The 20,671-nt window shown below is 38.4% G+C and overlaps 2 protein-coding genes across 8 annotated transcripts in view; both read right to left on the bottom strand.

Moving 5' to 3' along the window:
- Positions 1 to 1,942: 1,942 nt before the first annotated feature.
- LOC104955232 (acidic mammalian chitinase-like) lies at positions 1,943 to 13,781 on the bottom strand. 4 transcript variants are annotated; one of them, XM_010782510.1, is made up of 15 exons: positions 13,753 to 13,781; positions 13,629 to 13,658; positions 12,820 to 13,024; positions 12,254 to 12,310; positions 11,632 to 11,797; positions 10,841 to 10,965; positions 10,622 to 10,745; positions 10,335 to 10,517; positions 10,157 to 10,185; positions 6,481 to 6,488; positions 5,631 to 5,635; positions 3,310 to 3,384; positions 3,065 to 3,197; positions 2,685 to 2,986; positions 1,943 to 2,419 (listed from the first exon to the last, which is right to left on the bottom strand). In XM_010782510.1, exons 1-14 carry the CDS (start codon positions 13,775 to 13,777, stop codon positions 2,715 to 2,717), a joined length of 1,437 nt encoding a protein of 478 aa, XP_010780812.1. In that variant the 5' UTR covers positions 13,778 to 13,781; the 3' UTR covers positions 1,943 to 2,419; positions 2,685 to 2,714. The 4 variants fall into 4 exon arrangements, with proteins under 4 accessions (XP_010780812.1, XP_010780813.1, XP_010780814.1 ...); XM_010782512.1 differs by lacking the exons at positions 1,943 to 2,419; positions 5,631 to 5,635; positions 6,481 to 6,488; ... (7 more) ...; positions 13,629 to 13,658; positions 13,753 to 13,781 and adding exons at positions 2,521 to 2,549; positions 3,518 to 3,700; positions 4,256 to 4,379; ... (4 more) ...; positions 5,376 to 5,402; positions 5,477 to 5,555 and having other exon boundaries at positions 3,310 to 3,426; XM_010782511.1 differs by lacking the exons at positions 1,943 to 2,419; positions 5,631 to 5,635; positions 6,481 to 6,488; ... (7 more) ...; positions 13,629 to 13,658; positions 13,753 to 13,781 and adding exons at positions 3,518 to 3,700; positions 4,256 to 4,379; positions 4,465 to 4,589; ... (3 more) ...; positions 5,376 to 5,402; positions 5,477 to 5,555 and having other exon boundaries at positions 2,483 to 2,986; positions 3,310 to 3,426.
- A 3,019-nt stretch (positions 13,782 to 16,800) lies between these two features.
- nfascb (neurofascin homolog (chicken) b) overlaps positions 16,801 to 20,671 on the bottom strand; it is a 21,827-nt gene continuing 17,956 nt past the window's right edge. For 3 of the 4 annotated variants that reach the window (XM_010782506.1, XM_010782505.1, XM_010782504.1), the window contains 8 exons: positions 20,153 to 20,363; positions 19,911 to 20,033; positions 19,421 to 19,594; positions 19,193 to 19,324; positions 19,035 to 19,104; positions 18,521 to 18,532; positions 18,279 to 18,314; positions 16,801 to 17,828 (listed from right to left, as the gene is read on the bottom strand). In XM_010782506.1, the coding sequence (XP_010780808.1) occupies positions 17,597 to 17,828; positions 18,279 to 18,314; positions 18,521 to 18,532; positions 19,035 to 19,104; positions 19,193 to 19,324; positions 19,421 to 19,594; positions 19,911 to 20,033; positions 20,153 to 20,363 (990 nt within the window). In that variant the 3' untranslated portion in view covers positions 16,801 to 17,596. The remainder of the gene's footprint in view (positions 17,829 to 18,278; positions 18,315 to 18,520; positions 18,533 to 19,034; positions 19,105 to 19,192; positions 19,325 to 19,420; positions 19,595 to 19,910; positions 20,034 to 20,152; positions 20,364 to 20,671) is intronic. The other variant, XM_010782508.1, reaches the window with a different exon arrangement.

Genomic DNA, 20,671 nt, shown 5'->3' with positions numbered 1-20,671 from the left:
AGCATGTTGAATATATTGAGGATAAAAAAGAAAAGTTCTTATTGATCTGCTGTTATCTTACTTTGCGCCCTTTTGTAGTGATGTTTTACTATATCTGTTACTCTATCTGGTTGTGGGGGATCAAATTGTTTAATCCAATCATTTAAATAAAGAGCTCACCAACAATAGCAAATACAATTCCAAAAAGCCAAATAACAGCAGTTACCCAAATGATTATGATAACATCTGCTTCGCTAGGAAACAAAGCTTTTTTGTGGCAGGTATTTTTAAAGTAGTAAAGTGTAATTATTCAAATTGGCAATAGCCACAGGCGTTGGAGCAGGACTAATTACAGTTTTGGCTCTGCGGCATAGTTTAGATAACACCAAGTGGAAGCTGCCTGTTATTGACAAGGTAGCCATGCTCTAAAGCACATAGGTTACAAAAACAAAATTACAATATAAACATTATGCTGTTTTGAGAAAAACTGCAAAAAAGCAATTGAGACCATAAACTCATCAGGAAAATGTTCACTGACGAGTTAAAGCAAATGGAAATAGGATCTTTTTCTCATACACGTGTACAATAAGAATATTATATGCAAACAATTGATGCTCCGGCTATTCAAAAGAATGCATGCTTAAGACACTTTGACTAGATTAGATTAAATATAGTGACATGCCAACTATAGTTTCAACAATTCACATTTCATTTAGTTTAAAATGGCAGATTGTGCCACCACCAGGAATACAAGAAATTGCATTTAGAGAAAAGTTTACAAGAAGTGAAAACATTAAGTAAATGTTGCTTCAAAATCAACATGTGTGAAAGCATTCAAAAGTTAGAGTTGGATTTAACTTTCTAAACACTGCACCTGCTGCACTGAGTGTTGCAACATAATACCTGGCGCTAGAGAACGACAAATCTGGACTGCAGTCAAGGGAAAGGCGAGCCGTGATCAATACTTGGCCTAATGAAAGATTTTATTAAATGTGTCTTTTATTAACTCTTGATTTTCTGTCAAGAGAAACATTTGAGAAGAACATCCAAATCTGCTGTTTACCCAAATGGGCTGAATAATGAATTCAATTTGATACTAAATTGCAGACGTTAGGTTACGCCTCCTAAACAGAAGCGCAGGTGTTATGCCGTGTCGAAATACTCTTGCACATGCACAAGAATTTTTAAAAGACGCCACCAAAAAAGACTATAAGAAGAATTACGTCAGAAGTGGTGAAATTGAGGTGCTGTTGAATAGTGTGGTTTACCAGACTATCAGTGGTGGTGTTATCAAAGACTTGAACGGCTAAAGCATCGAAAAGCAGTATTTAAAGCCATTCAAAATCTAAAACAAGCAATATCTTCCAATGTTGTTTATAATCCATAATGAGATTGAAAAGTTTTGTTTCCCTAAATACAACTTGTGAACTATAAAAGGAAAATGTGTATTCATACTAAGAGTGCTTGTTAAACTTTCTCTTACCAGCAAATATGAGAAAAAATATTAGTATCACAGCAATCAATTGGTACTCCCGGAATAATAAAACAATGTGGATATGAACACTAAGAGAAAAAACATGTTTCCACATTAGGCCCATCGTGTGTAATGACTATTGTATTTTTTATGTTTTTTCCCTTCACTTAAACAAGTGTTTACATTGTGCGTGTGTGTGGATTACAGGAAAAACTGACCTAAAGTGCAGCTGGGAAGATACGAGGACAAACATGCGTGTAAAGACATTCTGCTCACTGGGTGTGATTAAGGACAAACCAAGTAATGTAATGTATGGCATACTGTTTTTTAACTAAAATGCCACCAGTGTATGTTGCCACACCCCTGCAATTTAATTAAATCATTACTTAATTACAGCTTATGGGCACCAAAGACATCTAAGCAAGCGACAAGACAAATGACAAACACACTCTGTTGAACCTGTCTTGTGAGCAAAAGTATGTTAAGACAGATTTTAATGTCAGGCATCATTTAATGAGGGTGCAACTATAAAGGTTAACTTCCCACAACAACAGCCTAGTCACTGATTGCCACTGTGACATCTACATAATTATGCAGCAGTTTGCTGTGTAAGTTGGAAAAAATCTTTGGTATTTTAAACAGGGCCACTAGTTCCACGTCAGTATGTATGCAAAACTGAGCTGGGCGGTGACCTAGGGAGCCACCAGCTGGTGGAAAAGCAAGGAGAAATCTTCTTTAAATTCATTTCAGATGCCCTGTCAGGCCCTCTGCCTAGCCTCCTCCCTCCCCCCCCCTCTGTATCCGTTTGTGTGTCTCTGCTTGAATACATGGGGGAGATCTGGTGTGCAGGTGTCAGGAACAAAGCTGCTATCATCCCAATCAGCTGGGCTGTAGCTCCGACTCTCCAAAAAGCTATCAGATCGTAGATTCTGCTGCCCTGCCTACCGTCTCTACCTGGACCCCACTCTGTACCAAGAAATCGCATATTTATTATAGACATTTATATTTTATGTTGCAGTATAATGAAAAGAAACCCAGAAGTCATGTTTGAGGATAACAATTCTGTGTTTAATCTATTAGAGAAAGGTTGAATCACCTGTTTTAAGACAGAAAAAAGTAATTAATGGGAATTAATGACGGTAGATCTTCAATTTAATAGAAAGTGAATAGTCTCACAAGAACCTGAAATCTATTTTTAAATGAACTTTCATGTTCACTAAAGCTATCTCACCTTCTGTAAAATAAATGAATGTGCCAGCTGTTAGGGCCAGCCACAGCATTTGCAGCTGTCCCTAAAGACCAGAGTAGCCGGGCAGTTCATGATCCAGGTGACGCCGTGGCCACAGTTGTAGAAGGATCCTGGGGCATCAGGTTTGGCATAAACCCCACCAGGCTTTGTAGCACAGAAATTATCTGGTTTGGGATGAGGGCTGGGGCGGAGGGTGGGACGAGTGGTGGGCTGAGGCTTATTTGGGTTTGTAGACGGAGTCACTGGATTTGGGGTGGTTTCTCCTGTAGGAGCGGGAGAAGGATCTGTAGAAACAATAGTACAATATAAGAAGTTATAAACTGTCAACATATCTTCACTTGCAATATATTGTTTCTACTTACCTGTGGCCATAAGAGAGCGGAGGGAGCTGATGAGGGGATAGTTTCCCTGTCCACAAAACTGCCCGTTAAAGTCATCTAAGTCCAGAGCCCAGACAAAAGCTCCTCCGAATCCGTTTTCCTTTAAGTAACTGACCTGAATAAATAGCCACAGAAACACTTTAATAATGTATGCACCTAGACATTGAACTTTTGTTTACTGGAAAGACAAATTTGGTATAAATATTTTTGTAGAAAAGAAGGAATACCTTAGTCGCAAAACTTTCTTTGTTGTCATATCCAACCCACTCACTCTGTTTGACGGCATATGGAACTTTCTGGTCCTCAATCATCTGAACACTGGCCCCTTTAAGAAAAGTGCAGATCTGAAAAGAGGGTTAAATGTAATCAGTAACATAGACTTACTAATACAACAAAGACTGAGGGTTACATTTATGTAATTGTTTCCAGTTTCACCTCATAATAGGACCACATGCCGGCCTCTCTTGTAAAAGCCCCAGCAGAAGCGGGACCGCTCGCTGCCGCTCCAACCTGACTGGATTGAGTAGACAGATGAAATGTCCTGCCATATGTTGCAAAGCCCATATTTAGCTTTTCGACAGGTGTGCCGTTGTCCCGCCAATATTGCATGGCAAAGTCCTAAAATGTGTATAAAAACAAATGGACAGAAGTCTAAGTTTCCAACCAAATGTTTTAACAGAAATGTTCAGAAATCTGCCAGATAATGCAAATGAATGGCGTTTCCATCTTCTACTTTTACTAGAAGAAGCTGGGCCCATTGAGATGAACCATTGTAGAAGAAGACAATGACTTGACTATTGTTAAACCTTAAACAAAGCTAAATGAAATGGAAATATCTTGTAATGATATGAGGAACATTAGTCTCCTCATCACTCAACACAGATCTGATGTTTATCTAAACATGCTACAAGTAAATTATTATTTTTCAATGTTTTCTTCTTTTGTGCTTTGTTGGATTTATGAATGCCATCATGTCCACCTCAGCCAAGTTTAAAATCTGTTTTACAATACTTATGTATTTCATTTATTGTACACTGGCATGGGCGTGGCTTTAAATTGAATGCAAATTGAAAATGTGAATTGAATAAATAAACTTTAAGAGACATTATGCATTAACATTGAATAACGTCTTTACATTTGCGATGCAGATAAAATATGATTCTCTGTACTCACAGTATTTAAGTAGACATTGTCCCCGGTCTCATGGGATCCCTTGTACAAGGGGCTGTTGTGTCCAGTCACACTCTCCCAGGTGCCATGGAAGTCATACGTCATCACATTAATAAAATCCAGGTACCTAGTGAAAATCATGTGAGATTAAGTCAACCAAAACATGATGAAAGCTTGATAGGGAAAATGTGTTGAGTCACATGTTGGTGTACTTTGCAATCTCCGCGATTTCATAACCAGCATCAGTGGTTCCTTTCCCAGCAGACACAGCAGCAGAGATCATTAAACTCTTCCGGCCAGTTGATGTCCCCTCAGCCTGATACGCCTCGAAAAGTTCCTGTACACCATAAATCATGGAGAAGTCCATTTTGGTTCATAATAAACACAACTTGTGCACCAAAGCAGTGATTTTTGATCTGACCTTGCATAACAGCGTGAATCTCTGCTTGTCCTCCGGGGGACTTTCTCTTGCACCGGGGTATTCCCAGTCCAAATCAAGTCCATCAAAACTGTATGTTCTCAGTAGTTTGATAGAAGACTGGATGAATGCATTTCTGTTAGCTTGTGTTGACACCATTGTTGTGAATCTGGGTATAAGTTTCAGGGAAATAAAACAATTTTGAGGAAGTGCAATACAGTGATCTTTAGCTATTGTGTTTTGCTAAATATCTCACTTTTGTGTTCCAAAGTTCCAGCCTCCGACTGCCAAGAGTGTCTTCAGGTCTGGATTACTGTGAGAATATATACATTTAGTTGCCGGCAACATTTCACTGAGATAAAAAAGGAAATGATACATTGTTTAACTGACCTCTGTTTGAGTCCATTAAAGGATTTATAGAGTTGATCATCATTCCATTCGATGGTGACCAACTCATTCGCAGTGTTTATACCAGAAAAGGCGTAAATCAGGTGGGTGCACAGGTTCGGATCAACATTTTGAGGCATAAACTTCCCTTGGTCGGGACGATATTGGGACCAGTTGGTGAAATAACACACCAGTCTGGAGGAGGAGACTATATTGTTTCGTTAATATTGGAGATTCATTAATACTTCACATTCAACAAGTACACTTTGTTAAGTTGCTACCAAATATGTTCAGTATTAATATCAAATGTGAACTCACCCAAACTGCCCAGAGAAAGACACAGACCTTCAAAGCAAAAATAGTCAGTGAATATTAGGTAAAACAGTAAAAAATATGTCATGCTTTTCGTAGGGCCTTACCTGCAATCAGAATCAGCCGATTCATGGTTGTGCTTGGATGAGCTCTTTCAGAATACTGAGCAGCTTTTATTTCCTCCTGAAAAACTACACAAACAGTGATAATCATCAACCAGGAAGGAATTTACAAAGAGTATGTCCCAACTTTAGACTCTACGCTGTTGCGTCATACATATCAAATAAGAGAAGCTGTTTAAGGTCATTTGTCACATGCCAAACCAGCAACCTGTGGGTGATCTTTTGTGGTCTATTAATATCCTTCAGCTGCAGATAAGCATCTCACTTACAATGGAAACAATTTCTTTCATTGTTCAAAGCATCCCACGCTTTGTCTTTGCTTTGTCTTAACCATTGTGGAACGCAGAACAGAGATGTTAGTCAATAGTGACACAACTTCTTAACTTCTTAACCTGAGGGCTACAAGCCTCACAAACGAACACACATCTTAAAGGTTATGCTTTTGTTTACATCAGACATACACAGACACATTGATTTGAAACAGCTTTATTTTTGCAAGATTGAGTGCACGCAATCTTGTTTAAAATATCTATTGTTAATTGTGTTGTCTGTAATCCTATTGTCAGTGTCTTACAGCTCACCTGGAAAACACCTGCCTTTATAGATGTGTCAGCTAATTGGACTACGCCATTCCTCTCAAACCCTGAGAGGTGTTTAAAGAGGCCACTCCATTTAAGCGTTTTTAGAGCCTCTTCCCCCTGCACGCAACAATGGACTGGCCGGTAGTGCTATACATTCCTGCAGTGTGGAGATGAGGGGGGGTATGTGAGTTGCTCTTGGGCAGAAGAGCACACAGGATGTCACCTATTTTTGTGAGGTTTTGTTTATGCGTTAAATGCTAGATTGTGTCTGTTTATATCTACAACTTTTTGTTTATAATTTATTTTATTACCAATCTTAAAACTTTACATATATTAGGTAAATAAAATCCTTATTTTTGCACCTCAACCTGCATTCCTGATTTTTGCGTACCCTGGTCCTTCACAAGCCCCAAGCCTGTTTTTCAGGCCTTAGGCTCGAAAATGACATTCCCAGAACAAATTACAATAACTTCACTTCTAAAACGGGTAAATTAATAATATTTCTTTTGTTTTAAAGTAAATTCAGATTGAACATAGTAAAAAAATGTAAATTATAGTGTCCGTCCAAAAATAAACCATTACTTATAGTGAAAACCACCCTTGAATGATGGGATAGTAGACTAAAAGCTTTAGGAATCCAAACTATAACATATAAGTACCCTGTATCAAGATTGATGCAAAACAAGTGACATTTGACCTTTTTAGAGAGGTTTACACCTCTGGGGTCATTTGGGTAGAAATGGGTGTATTTGCCGTGTCTCTGGAACCCATTGGTCGACTTTGATGATTGACATCTCTTTTGAACCGTTAGAGCCAATAGAATCGAAGGGGAATTTCCACATACTGTACACATACAAGTTACCATTGAGAAATGAGAGCTATGCGCACGCAGTTTGCCCAAAGCGAAACCTATTTTACGCTCTGAAATCTAAAAACTGAAAACTAGATTTATTGCTGATGGATTATCAGTAATCATTTCAAAGTGACACAGACACATTGGATTAACCTATGGATTAACCTTCACCAGTGTTTTTATCGTTTTAATGTCATTGAAGACAACTTTTGATCAGAAAACAACAAAGGCAAGACATATTGCCGTGTTGGCTACCTAATGCTACGTGGTGTGATGTCTTTGTTAGCTTCTAATGTCGCGAGTTCGGATCGGTCAATAATGATACTAATACCTGTCGAATCTGTGCAATCTCAGTTTGCTAATCGATATCTTGTTTGTGCAGATACGATAAGTAATAAGGGTAAGGTAACGTGAGTTCTGTGCTAAGTGTGTTAGCACTTTTTCGCTCGGGGCTAATTCAGAGCCTTTGTTATTACCCTTATGTTTCGTCTTGCTAAAAATGGTTAATATTGTCTGATAGCTGAGTTTCTTCCCGTTAAGTGGGTATGACACATTAATAGGTTTTTAAATGTTAAGAAGCCCTCAGAGGCTCAGACGCTGTTTCTTGCAGATGTTGTGATTTTTCCCTTGCCCGCGGTGGGAATGGGGCTTAACATTCAGTTTCCTGCTGGAAAAATAATCCTCCTTTGTACAAACAGAGAGGCGTTTAAAAGCCAATTCTGTGTCTCAATGTACTGTAGACTGAAATGGTAAGATAATCATGTCAACAAATTGGTTTCCATATTATTTGGAGATCATTTATTTCAAATAAATACCTAATATGCTATTTGTGGCAGCTGTTACTACCAGCCAAAGCTTTCACCAGGCATATTAAAGGTTGGGATATTTTATTTGACATCACAAAATAAGACACTCAGACACTACAAGCCCCAGCACCCTCTTTAAGAATGTGTGTGAATGGGTGAATGCTGACTTTGAAGGGCTTTGAAGAGCCGTAAAGACTGAATAAAGCGATATATAGTAAATACAGTCCATGATTCTGAATCCTACCAGCCTAAGTACATACCTTTATATATACAGTCTATGGTACATACACATGGATAAATGGAAAGCCACACCTAAAGAAGAGGCATGTCTTCTTTCCCCTGCCATTAACTTAGGGCAGCATCATATTGGAATTGGAGAGTAAGGCAATTTCTTTTGATGAGAAGAAAACTAAAAATGTTTTAAAGTGAATTTAACTAGTTAACTTTTTGTCACTTGTTGATTTTTCACCCATCTTTATCTCTTTAAATACTTTAAAGAAGACACATTATGCTTATTGTCAGGTTCATATTTGTATTGTGTGCTATTACTGTGACATATTTACATGCTTTAATGTGTAAAAGTGCTTTATTTTTCTCATACTTTCCTGTGCTGCAGCTCCTCTTTTGCTCTGATTGGTTAGCTTTGTAACCGCTTAGAGATATCCGGCCCTTAGCCCATCACATTCAATGTGTTGGAGCACTTGCCAATAGAAGCACGAGTGTTACTTAATAATGTGATGGAAGAAAAACAAAGGAGTTCACTCAGTGATTCAGGCAAGGGGGGGGGAGTGTGTTCAGAGAAACTCGCTCTGGCATGAACTTTGGTATTTCAGCCTATAACACTACATGAAAGGGTAAACCCCCCATTTGATGTATAACCTTTTTCCCATGGGGCTTACCCTGCTCCTTCACGGTGAGCATAACAAGTAAAGTGTTGTGCAGTCTGTGGTTTGTATACACAAATTTAACCAAATAAAAGAAGCCTTTCTGTTTAATGCATCATATATTTATTTAAGGCCAGTCGCAGCAGTTACATTTTTCACTGAAAATGAGATTAGCTGGGCAATTCTGAAGGAATGTTCTTCCCTGGAAGCACTGATAGAAGGTGCCGGGCTTCTTGTCATTTCTGTAGAGGCCGTCGCGCTTCCCGGCACAAAAACTTCCAGAAGTGGCAGTTGTGGTGGTGGGAGTGGTGGTGGGTTTGGAAGAGTGAGTTGTAGGAGCAGTGGCAGTGGCAGAAATTGTTTGGTTTCCTACGACGGGACGGGTTGTAACGATCTCTGGTGCAATTGTGGTTTGAGGAACTGGAGGTGGGAAATCTAGTAAGAAGAAAAACAATACATTTAAATTCAAGACATTATGGAAGGTTGTACTTCCTAAGGAGATGGTAAAATGTTGAGATATTTGTTTACCTGAATCCATAAGAGATCGCAGATAGCTGATGAGAGGATAGTTTCCCTCGCCACAGAACTGTCCAGCAAAATCATCCAGGTCCAGAGACCAGATGAAGGCTCCTCCAAACTTGTTATCTTTTACATACTTTGCCTATGGAATATGAATTATAGAGAGTTCTTCAGTCTAAAATGCAAATGTTGTTATTTTAAAATATATGATTTGTATTTTTATTCATAGAGTGAATACGTGTCTGATCACATGAAGCCTCAAACATAAATAGAAAACACAGAGGCTATTATTTGAGATAACCTTGCCTCCAAAGAGAAGAATATTTTAGTAATAAAGCAGTTAAAAGGTAAAATGATACGTGAGCAATCATTATTTGCCTGCACAATTGTAGGCCCTGAAAGGTTTATCAAGACCTTATGCCAGAATAGGGTTTAATTGATGAAGCCACATGTTTGAACTACAATATATTTGTTTGGCATTGTCAAAAGAAAAATGAAAAAAAAAATTATCCGAGATATTTTGATGATTAACTGAATGTACAAGATTTTCTCTTGTTTCCCCATTAAAGCTTTTTTAATGTAACCCTGCTTGTATATTAGTATCTGAGCAGAGATTGACTTGCAGAGGTGAGATAATTGTGATTACTGTTAATTATAGCTTGATCTGCTTTGTAGTGTTTTTCTCTAAAGCAAAAATGCAAGAAACCTGTAATAATCCAACAAAAAGTATCCAGTCTTGAGGGGATGTTTGCCAAAAGAAACAGTTTCCAGTTACAGTGCCAACTCCAGCTCAATATAAGGCATTAACATCTGTCTGTGCTGTGCTCATTGTCATCAGCTGTGCATAGCTGGAGAGTAGTGGTAGAGTGGTATATGCTACTTTTATCTTGTTCATTATCTCAACGAGACGTGGAGGAAGATATGTTTTTATTACCTTGAGTTCATAGCTCCTTCTGTTTTCGTACCCAACCCACTCATTTCCTTTGATGGCATAGGGCACCATTTGATCATCAATCCACTTGACAGTGGCTCCATTGAGGAAAGTGCAGATCTGTAGAAATGGAAGGAAGTGATAATTAAACATCCTCCACATGCTTTTAGACATATATTCACGAGGTCTTGTACTAACTAAATCTGCACTGAGTTCATTTAATCATGAAATTGTGTTTCAGTGTTGCTCTTCATTGAACTTTGACTGACCTCATAGTTGGACCAAAACCCAGCTTCCCGGGTGTAGGGCCCGGCAGCGGCTGCTCCGCTGGCTGGCGCTCCAACACCGTTACCTGCTGGTGTTGTGCGAAATGTGCGTCCATATGTAGTAAAACCGATTAAGAGCTTTTCAAGAGGAGCTCCTTGGTCCCTCCAGTATTTCATGGAAAAGTCCTGTGAGACAAAAACATTTTAATAGTAAAAAGACAAGGACATATAAGTATTCAGCTTCTGATTAGTGAGGATGACACATCCATGTTGTCAAAGAGTTTACTCACCACATTGTAGTAGATGTTTTCGCCCTGATCGGCAGAGCCACGGTACAGAGGGCTGTTGTGACCAGTGAACGGGTCCCATGCTCCGTGGAAGTCATAAGCCATGACATTTATAAAGTCCAAAAACCTGTAACACAAGCATGATGTCACATAGTACAACAAATAAACCATTTATTTGGTTTCAACTTTGAAGCTAAATGACTCGCCATCACTGGAACTCACTTTGAAACTTTAGCAATCTGATATCCATTGTCGATGTTTGCCTTCCCAGCAGCCACTGCAGCTGTGAGCAGCAACCGTGGTTTTCTGGTTTCAGTGGATTCCTTTTCATAGGCGGCGAGTAATTCCTAAAAGCAAGATTTAAATAGTTGAGGATAATGTACAATATAATATTACATTGCTGTAGTATCTTGAATCAGGGTGCTATTTTGATGTTTCATTCTACGGGATCAGCGCAGGACGCAACTAAGTACATTTACTCAAATACCATACTTAATTACTATTTTTGACATAATTCTACTTTAAGTATTTCCATTTTCTGCTACTTTATACTTCTATCCCATTACATTTAATAGGCAAATATTGTACGTTAACTCCACTTAAACACTCATAGTTACTAGTTACTTTTGACATGTACCTGATATGCACAATGTGATATAATACAGCTGTACTACTAAGGTGCAGTGTTTTAAAAAATCTAAATCTAAAATTGGCACCATATTGCCAAACTACAACCTTAAAATCTCCCAAAATGCATTTGTTAGTGATAAAAACAGAATAATTTAATATTGTATACAAATGAAATACTGTGAAAGCTGATCGAGCTGAAAACAATTCTGTAGTCCTACTTTAAGTAACATGTTGCATTCAGGACTTTTACTTGTAATGGATATTTTCAGACCATAGAATTTGTACTTCAACTCAAGTACAAATTCTCAAGGATCTGAGTACTTCTTCCACCTCTGTGTGGGATTATTTCAGTAGTGCTGCTATGGGAGGTCTTCCATACTGACCTGGCAGAGGACTGTGAACCTCTTCTTGTCCTCTGGAGGGCTGCCTCGTGCTCCGGGATACTCCCAGTCCAGATCCAGCCCATCGAAGCCATGCAGTCTCAAAAATCTGATAGAAGACTGGATGAATTTCTGGCGGTTGGGCTTGGATGAAACCATGATGGTAAATCTGCAAATGTAAAAGAATTTATAGCAACACTGTTCATGATGTTCTTCTTATTATATGAGATAAAGCAGTTTCAAAGCTTTGTGATTCCTCGTGGACTCTGTTTTGGCAATTGTGGTATTAAAGCTTAATACAGAAAGACAAAGGAAGACATTTGCTCGAGGGGAGTAGCTGCGACACCCAACTGTTCTTTGTAGGGTGTGAGTTTTGTCTACTGCCACAGGGCGACCATCCTGGATCACATGTTATTGTGTTGTCATGTAAAGGATCTTTGATGTGTCCCTATAAGAGTGGCTGTCACACACAGAACAGGACGCACTCTGAACGAGTCGTCATGCTTGCAAGCTTTAAACGAAGATCTTAAAATACTTCATATCGATATTTTGTTTCTTTGCATATTTGCCTAACTCATCATTTTCTCTAGACAGCAGCTGATTTTAAGTTGCTACGACAACTCACTGTGTTGATCCGAAGTTCCACCCGCCGACAGCCAGCAGAGTCTTCAGACTAGGGTTTCTGTGAGAGATGAAGATAACATGTATTAGTGAAAGAGGACGTAAGATCGTTCTGTTTGCTGATAAGGTCAAAGAAGCACTCTTTATGTACAAATACTTCATTACATGAAACAATGCCCATGATAATTTCACACAACCCAATGTGCATTACATGTAAAAGTGCATGTACAGGAATATGCCTTTTACTCATGATCTCATACTTCACTTGCTACAAGTTTCTCCATAAAACCCTTTCTTTGCTTTTAGTATTTATATTTATTATTGCCAATTTTTATTTTGTTATCTTCTTTTGTTTGTAGGTGTTTCTTGTTACTTTCTGTCCATTCAGTTAAAGTTTCACTACTGCAATACATCTAACCATTTATTAGTCTTTGACAATTTCCTCATATGGAGACCACTACCAGTCACACTAAACCATTTAACTTCCACCCGCCTGCCGATGTGATTAGCTGTTGTTAAATAACAGCTGATAAGACTGCAGGTATTACTGGTCCTGCAGTAATAACTCACGTGTTCTTCAGCTCATTGAAGGATTTGTAGAGAACATCATCATTCCACTCATAGGGTGCCAGCTCGTTGGAAGGGTTGATGATTGAAAATGCGTAGATCAAGTGTGTGCAGAGGTTGGGGTCCACATTGGCGGGCAAATATTTGCCGACACCTGGTCTATACTGGGACCAGTTGGTGAAGTAGCACACCAGTTTGGTTGAAGACACTATTAGAGAGAGGAGATTATATTTAGAACAAGTTATTTAGAAGCAATGTACACAGAGGTGGGAAGTAACTGAGTACATTCACTCAAGTATTGAACTTAAATGCATTTTGGAAATACTTGTACTTTACTTGAGTATTTCCATTTTATGCAACTTTTACTCCACTACATGTACTTTATACCTTTAGTTACAGATTTGGGTTAATAGTGTGAAATATAATCAATCCTTAAATTAACTTTATTTAAACCTGAAAGGACATTCACAAGCTACCCTGCAGCATACAAAGAATTAAATCCAGCTGCACCTTCACCAGTTTTGATAACACTTTAATGCATCAATAATTATAATCAAAGCATTTAATATGTATTAATCTGAAACAGGCCAATCTGCATAATGAGTACTTTTACTTTTGGTACTCTAAGTATATTTAGATGCCAATATTTCTGTACTTTTACTTGAGTAACGTTTTGAATGCAGGACTTTTACTTGTAACAGAGTATTCCTACAGTCTGGTACTTCTTTAACTCAAGTATAAGATAAGTACTTCTCCCACCTCTGAATGTACATGTATTATAAAGTTATATGAGTTTAATAATGAATACATACCCAACTGGAGACACATCAAAAGGGACAGCCCTAAAAGGAGAAAATAAAGGTTTTATTTTTCAAACATATTCTGTACACAATCACGGTCTTTAAATGAACACAAAATTGAAATAATAAAACTTACCGGCTAAGATTGTTAGACGAGCCATGTTGTGTCCGCTGAGCCTATTCCACAGAGCTGAAACAATTAAAAAATAATTGTGTTTTATGAATTTTGCATTATAGTTGCCAACTATAGTTAACCATATAAAGTCTGTATTTTCCGCACATAACAAAACATGTATTCAGAAGAATTATCTTTATTGTAAAACTCGGGTAAAAAGACATTTTGCAATCATTCCCCAGGTGGAGTTCAATACACAAAACATTTAAACAAGCACTAGTTAAATCAAATGTAAACATTGACAATTGAACACGTTAAACTGTAAAATGTAATTTATTAAAATCTCTTTGTGCTCCTGACTTACCGGTTCACAGTCGATCGGCTGGATGTTCCTCGGATCCTCCTGGAAGTCCTTTTTATAGACGTGATAAGAAAGGGACAAAGGCTACGTGTCCTGACAGGGAGGTGACATGAATACTCCTGAGAGACAATAATTATCACTCTAAAATTTAAATTAGACTGCAAAGAGCCGCTGTGCGTGATTTGACTTGAATGTCATATCCATTTTTATGGTCTGATAACTCGAGATCAGACCATTAAAGTTAAACTTGCCTCAGTAAAGTGTCTCAGATCAGAACATCTGATCATGCAGATAAGATGAACTTGATAAAAGTATAAACTGATGTGCTGTATTTTATATGACTTCAGGATTACAATGGTTTCAAAGGTTAAGTATGGATGTAAATTGCTCTTTCTTGTCTTAGACTGTTGACCTGATGATTTTCTGAATTAATCAATCAGTTCATCCATGAAATGTCCAACTTTTTTTTAACATGGCCAATCTTTTTTTTCTTCCATAGCTCAAAGTTATGTCTTTAAATATTTGTTTTGTCAAATCCACAGCGAGGAAAGCAGCACATGCTCACATTTGACAAGTGGTTGCCAGCAACAGTTTTACATTTCAATTAGAAGATTGAAAAAATACATAGCACTTTTTGGTAACAGTGGGAGTAAGAGCATTAAAAGACCTTTCAGTATCAGTTACAGGACAATTTGATATATACCTAGGCTGATCATTGCACAATGAGCATGTTAGACACTGTTTCCGTGCATATTGGTATTCGTAGTCATGAATAATAATAATAATAATAGATTTATTTTTGTTAGCGCTTTTACAGGTGCTCAAAGATGCTTTACAGATATAGTGAAAAGAAAAGAAAGGAACAACAAAGAAATACATAGTTAAAGTTAAAGTCAAATAATACAAAAACAATCACACATTAAAAGCCAGATTGAAGAGGTGAGTTTTTGTAAGTTTTTTGAAGGTGGTGAGGTTGGTGCAGTCTCTCAGAATAGAACCGTTTGCTGTCTAAACCTCCTTTACTTTGCATTAACTATAAACGCAAAGGAAAAGCCTTGCATGTTAATCTGTACTTTACGATTCGGTCGTTTCCTCCTCTAATCAGAGAGTTTTCCATAATAAAAACTCAATATCATGGGCTACAGTATCATATCAGAGGCCTAATCAACCTCAATGGTTGTTTGATAAGATGTCCTTTACAATTAAACTATATGAACTCTGATGACGTAACTGCAGGTTATCTCCTTTGGCAGCAAAATGACCGGAGTTAAAAAAGATTGAAAGATTGATTTTTTTCTAGGTTTGGCTGTAAGAAAAATTCATGCAGCAACAGTCTGAGAGACATTTGGAATAATAAGCTTATTTCCCTCTAAGAACGAGATATAGATGAGAAACATCAACTCACATCTGTATGTTAAGTATGCAACTACAGCCGCAGCTACTGAGCTTAGCTTAGCCCAAGCACTGCAAACAGAGCGAAACAAAAGGAGTTGGCCAATAAATAGTCCGGACCCTGTATCCCCTTGTAAAACAGTAATAATTGTCATAAAATACATGCTGGGAAGTGTTACCTTTGGACAAGCCAGGCTAGCAGACTCTCTGTCTATAGTCTTGATGCTAAGATACATTGGCAGTGACATAAGTCTGGTATATTTCCTGTAACTATTCATTTTAACTTTTAAAGGTCACCTATTATGCAAAATCCACTTTTTCATGAATTGTATACATAAACATGTGTCCCCTCTGTTTAAAGAGATTCTGAAGTTTCATGAACAAAGACCCCCTCTCTTTTTGTCCTGATCCATTTCTATAAAAACCTGTCTGAAAATGAGCTGATCAGATTTTGGCCACTTTATGATGTCATAACGATTTTTTGGCTTGTGTAACCATTAGCCAATCACCAACCAAGGTAAACCCCCCACCTTATCNATAAAAACCTGTCAGATCAGATTTTGGCCACTTTATGATGTCATAACGATTTTTTGGCTTGTGTAACCATTAGCCAATCACCAACCAAGGTAAACCCCCCACCTTATCACCTGAATCTCCTCCTAGAGCACCATTATGTTATTTTTAACCAAATATCTCTCAGAGGGGCGTGGGGAGGGGCTCCTTATTTTCATCTAAAGTAACAGACAGTGAATCAGCACTTTTGAAACAGGGCTGAAACAGAGGGGATTATGGGATGCTGCAATGATCTGTTTGGTGTTTGGAGCCAAACACTTCAGAGACATGTTTTGTATATATCTGAGACCTATATATTGATCAAAAACAGTATAATAGGGGACCTTTTAATCACATTAGGGATTCTGATATTTCACCAAATGACATAGACACCTGCAAACAGTTCAAAACCAGTTATTATATTTAAAGAAGATTGAATAACCTCCTTATTATTGTACGGCAGTGGCTCAGTCAGTAGGGGCTTGGACTGGGAGCTGTAGGGTTGCCGGTTCAAACCCCCGACCAAACCTAAATGTGGAGTGTGGACTTCTACTTAGAGAGGTCCCAGTTCACCTCCTCCCCTGCCGTGGTGCCCTTGAGCAAGGCACCGAACACCCCCATTCCCCCATTGCTCCCATTGCTCGCCGGTCGCTGTACAATAGCTGCCCACTGCTCCTAGTACTAGACTCCTGGTACTAGGATGGGTTAAAAGCAGAGGCCACATTTCACTGTGTGCTCTGCATGTGAGACCATTAAAGAGGGTTTCATCCCTCCCAATTATCAGGTTTATTATAGAGTAGCTGGATTTAGCATCAGGAGTCATATCAAACATGGTAGAAATAAATATGTTCCACTTTATTTACATATAGGACATAACTGTAGTAATACATAGATGATGTTAGGGGTCAAATAAACTAAATCGTGACATCAAAAATTATGATTTAGAGTTCAAAGCAGGTACAAAGAGGAACAAGAGCAACTGCTGATTTTAGCGCTGGTTTATGGCTGTTTGCTGATTCCTGATAAGTATGCAATCCAAATCCAGAGTATATTGTGGCTCCTGTGATTGTTAAAATATGGTTTGCTGCCCCTATTTCAAACACACAAATGTCATTATTGAAATTAGCTCAAAGAAAAAATATGCAATACAGATAGTTAAGTTGGTCTCTGCAACGTCTTTTATCAACATGATAAATTGATCCACTTCTGTCTCGTCTGATATGCAGCCAGTGTTTCTCCATTGTGAGGATAACTGAACATGAACTCATGCGTACGCACACAACACACAGCTGTTGTATTTACAAGAAATGAATCACAAAACATATAGCTTGCGTTCCATCAGATGAATAAGGATCTCATCTCTAGTTTTGTCCCAAATATTCCACCATTTTCGTTTTTTAAATGCATGAAAGTTGCTCTGTCTGAGGGTTACAGCACCTCAGGCTCCAGCTGTTCCCTCCTGCAGGCAAACAACAAGCACCCCAAAGTTTAAATTAAAGGTGGCTGGTACAAACACGGCAAAGTCTTCTGAAAAAGAGAAAGGTAGTTTGACTTTGAGTTTTACGCCAGGGAGTAGATGGTATTCATCGGAGAGTGGAGCTCCAGACTTGCTCCAAAGTCCAACTCCCTGACATCCCTCCTGGTTCCTGTGTACTGGCCGATGAAAGAGCCGTCCTCGTCGAACTGTATCTCGCCTCCGTCGCCGTACTCCACCAGACTGTCATCACTGTCTGATCGCTTCATTATCGCTTCTATAGACGGCTGGCCTCTTTGAAGCCCTCTTTCCTCCTCTCTACAAAACAATGCAAACTAGAATTACCTCCTCGCATTTGTACACCACCGCCAAACAAGCGGAGTTGCACATATTTTAAAAATGTTGATATCTTAATATGGCATAAGTGTTTCCCCCTGGTTTTAAATTGCATATATGTTACATTTTGAACCTATCAGACTGTCCAGCTGCTCTTTCATTTGAATTTTGTAATTAATATTATCTACATTTATAACGACTATTATTTAGAAAATCTCATTTTGGAAACATTTGGAAAAAGCAACAAAAGTCAACCCATATACAATTCTCACAATACCAATATTGAGGTGTTAGGTCAACAATACCATTATCATTTTTCCATATCGCACCGACCCTAATCTTAGTGCATTATGTCAGCAAAGGATGACAGAAAGGTTAAAGGATAAACCCTAACATATAAAAACATTAAACATTTGAATGTAAGGTACGTACCGTCGGGGGTAAGGAAGAGTGGAGATACGTGCTATCCTAAAATATGAAGAGAGATTGTATTAGATCATTATTTGTTAATAATTACTTACATATCATTGATCATCCACTCATAACATGATTGAAACAGTTCAAATATTCTGTTATAAATAAACTACTTGTAAGGCTGTAGAGTACACACTGCATTTACAAATGAATAAATAACAACCCACGCAGTCAACGTGTCAATATTTAGTATTTCCTACCTTTCAAGAGACCTTGAGTGGTTCATGGGAAAAGAGCAGGGTTGAGGTTTGGGGGGAATAAAGGTTTAGATAGAAAAGGGAGAGTAAATAGAAAGGTAAAAAAACAGAAAATAATATGATTATGAGTTATCACAAATAAGGCCATAAATACTGTCATCAGATTTGATTTGTACCTGTGCACCAGACATAAGGGTTGCAAGATTGAAATCCCCAAACACACAGCTCATGCACAGCTACAGAGCAAATGGATACATGCACAAATATAAGTCATTTTTTAATAATTATTCTGTACATTGTTATAGGAAACATAATGATACATTATATATTCAGTGTTGAGTATTAGCATACTATTATATTTATAAATAGTACAAGATATAACACAATTTGGAAAATAAAAGTCTGGTAAATAAGACGATACAATGTGCTAAAATATTTGTTCTCTTGTTCCATCAGTAAAGTTTGCATTGTGTTTTTATTTGTGTTTATTCCAGCAACTGTCCGCTGTAATGCTTACCTGTAGTCAAACGATCCCTCCTGATCTTTGTCATCCACTGGTTCTAATGAAATGTCTTTCTTTTCCCGTACTGAAATGAAAGCAAAGTACACTGTCAAACCAGAAACAGTGTGTTGCTCATGGACATTATAAAGTAATGTGAAGAATCACCGCTGCACCTGGGTATTTCCCCCCTCGGCTCCTTTTGATGAAGCAGACGATGAGTAGGATGAGCACGATGAGAGCCACAGCACACATTATCCCGATGAACCAGCCCTGAGTGGTGATGTCCACCTGATCCTGTGCATATACTGAGACACACACATGAGCAAACACATGTAAGTACATAGGCCATCATTAAATGTGTTTACATGTATGTGGCAGGCCATCAAATGTGTTGATCTTACTTTCTGTGGTGTAATGCAGTGACTCCTCCGTATGCCAGTCCCCTATCCCGAGCCGAGTTTGTGCGGCCACGGAGAATCTGTATCGGGTGTAGCGGTCGTATCGCCTGAGTGAGAAACTTGTTATATTTGGAGTGAACTCTTCAACCCGCTCCTCCTCTCCCCTGGAAGCATTCACTGTGAAGAGAGTGGGAATTCAAGTGTGCTTAGAAGTCTCTTGATGCAGGTAGAGTGCACACAACACCATTATGTAGCTTATCTGCTCGGAAAGGGCCCACACAAGTGTTCATTAACCTTTCTATAACATACTTCAGTGGTATTTTGGTCTTTGAGTGCATATTCAATTGTGCTATTATTATGTGCTACCGGGACCGAAGTGTTATTTCTCAGATTCAGTGAAATGAACAGCTTTGTTTTATGTTATTAAAGGTTGCTGTTTCTTCTAGGCAATATGCTAAATGTTTTGAATGTTCCTGAGGCTTGGATGACGTACCTGTCTGATACTTGAGTAAATATCCAGTTATGATACCGTTGGGTTCGGCTGGCAGGTCCCAGTCGACATAAATACTGTCAAGATGTCGCTGTTGGATCCTAAAGGATGTGGGAGTGGATGGTACTACAGACAAGAACACAGCAGGAGACAACACACATAAACTTTGGAAGTAAACATTCATTCATGATTTCAATGTGCTTTTGATCTGTTTTTTTTTATGGTTAATGAGTGACTTTTCTTACCTCCTTCCGGCGTTGAGAAGTGTATGTTATTACTGGGCGGCCCTTCATATCGATTGTTGGCCACCACTATATACAGCTTGTAGTTGCTATAGGGGATGAGTCCAGTTAGGACCCCCGACGGCTCCGGATCATTCACTAAAAAAGATCTAGACTTCATCCCTCTGTTGACTCTCTGCCACCTCAGCTGGCTGCTGTCCCTCCAGAAGTAAGCCTGATAGATGAGAAGCAACACACTGAGCATTTTCATTATGAACTCCTGCACACTGTCTTTTAATAAGGTATTTGTATACATACTGTATGTATGCTCATGATTTGTTTTATAACATTGCATATTATTTAGTTGGTCGAATAACTTCTGCATGCCAATAAACTACACTTTATCTTCAAGGAAAACTTGTAATTTCGTACATTTCAAAGTGTCATCTCCGGTGTCTTATATTATCTTAGACTTATATTCGTAATATCCCTGAGAAATTTACAATTTTCGCCCTCCGCATATCCCAATCGAACCTGTTTCTC

The sequence above is a fragment of the Notothenia coriiceps genome, unplaced genomic scaffold (genome assembly GCF_000735185.1).
Source record: "Notothenia coriiceps isolate Sejong01 unplaced genomic scaffold, NC01 NC01_scaffold00024667, whole genome shotgun sequence".
In the NCBI taxonomy this organism is placed as follows: domain Eukaryota; kingdom Metazoa; phylum Chordata; class Actinopteri; order Perciformes; family Nototheniidae; genus Notothenia; species Notothenia coriiceps.
This window is presented reverse-complemented; position numbering and strand designations above follow the sequence as displayed.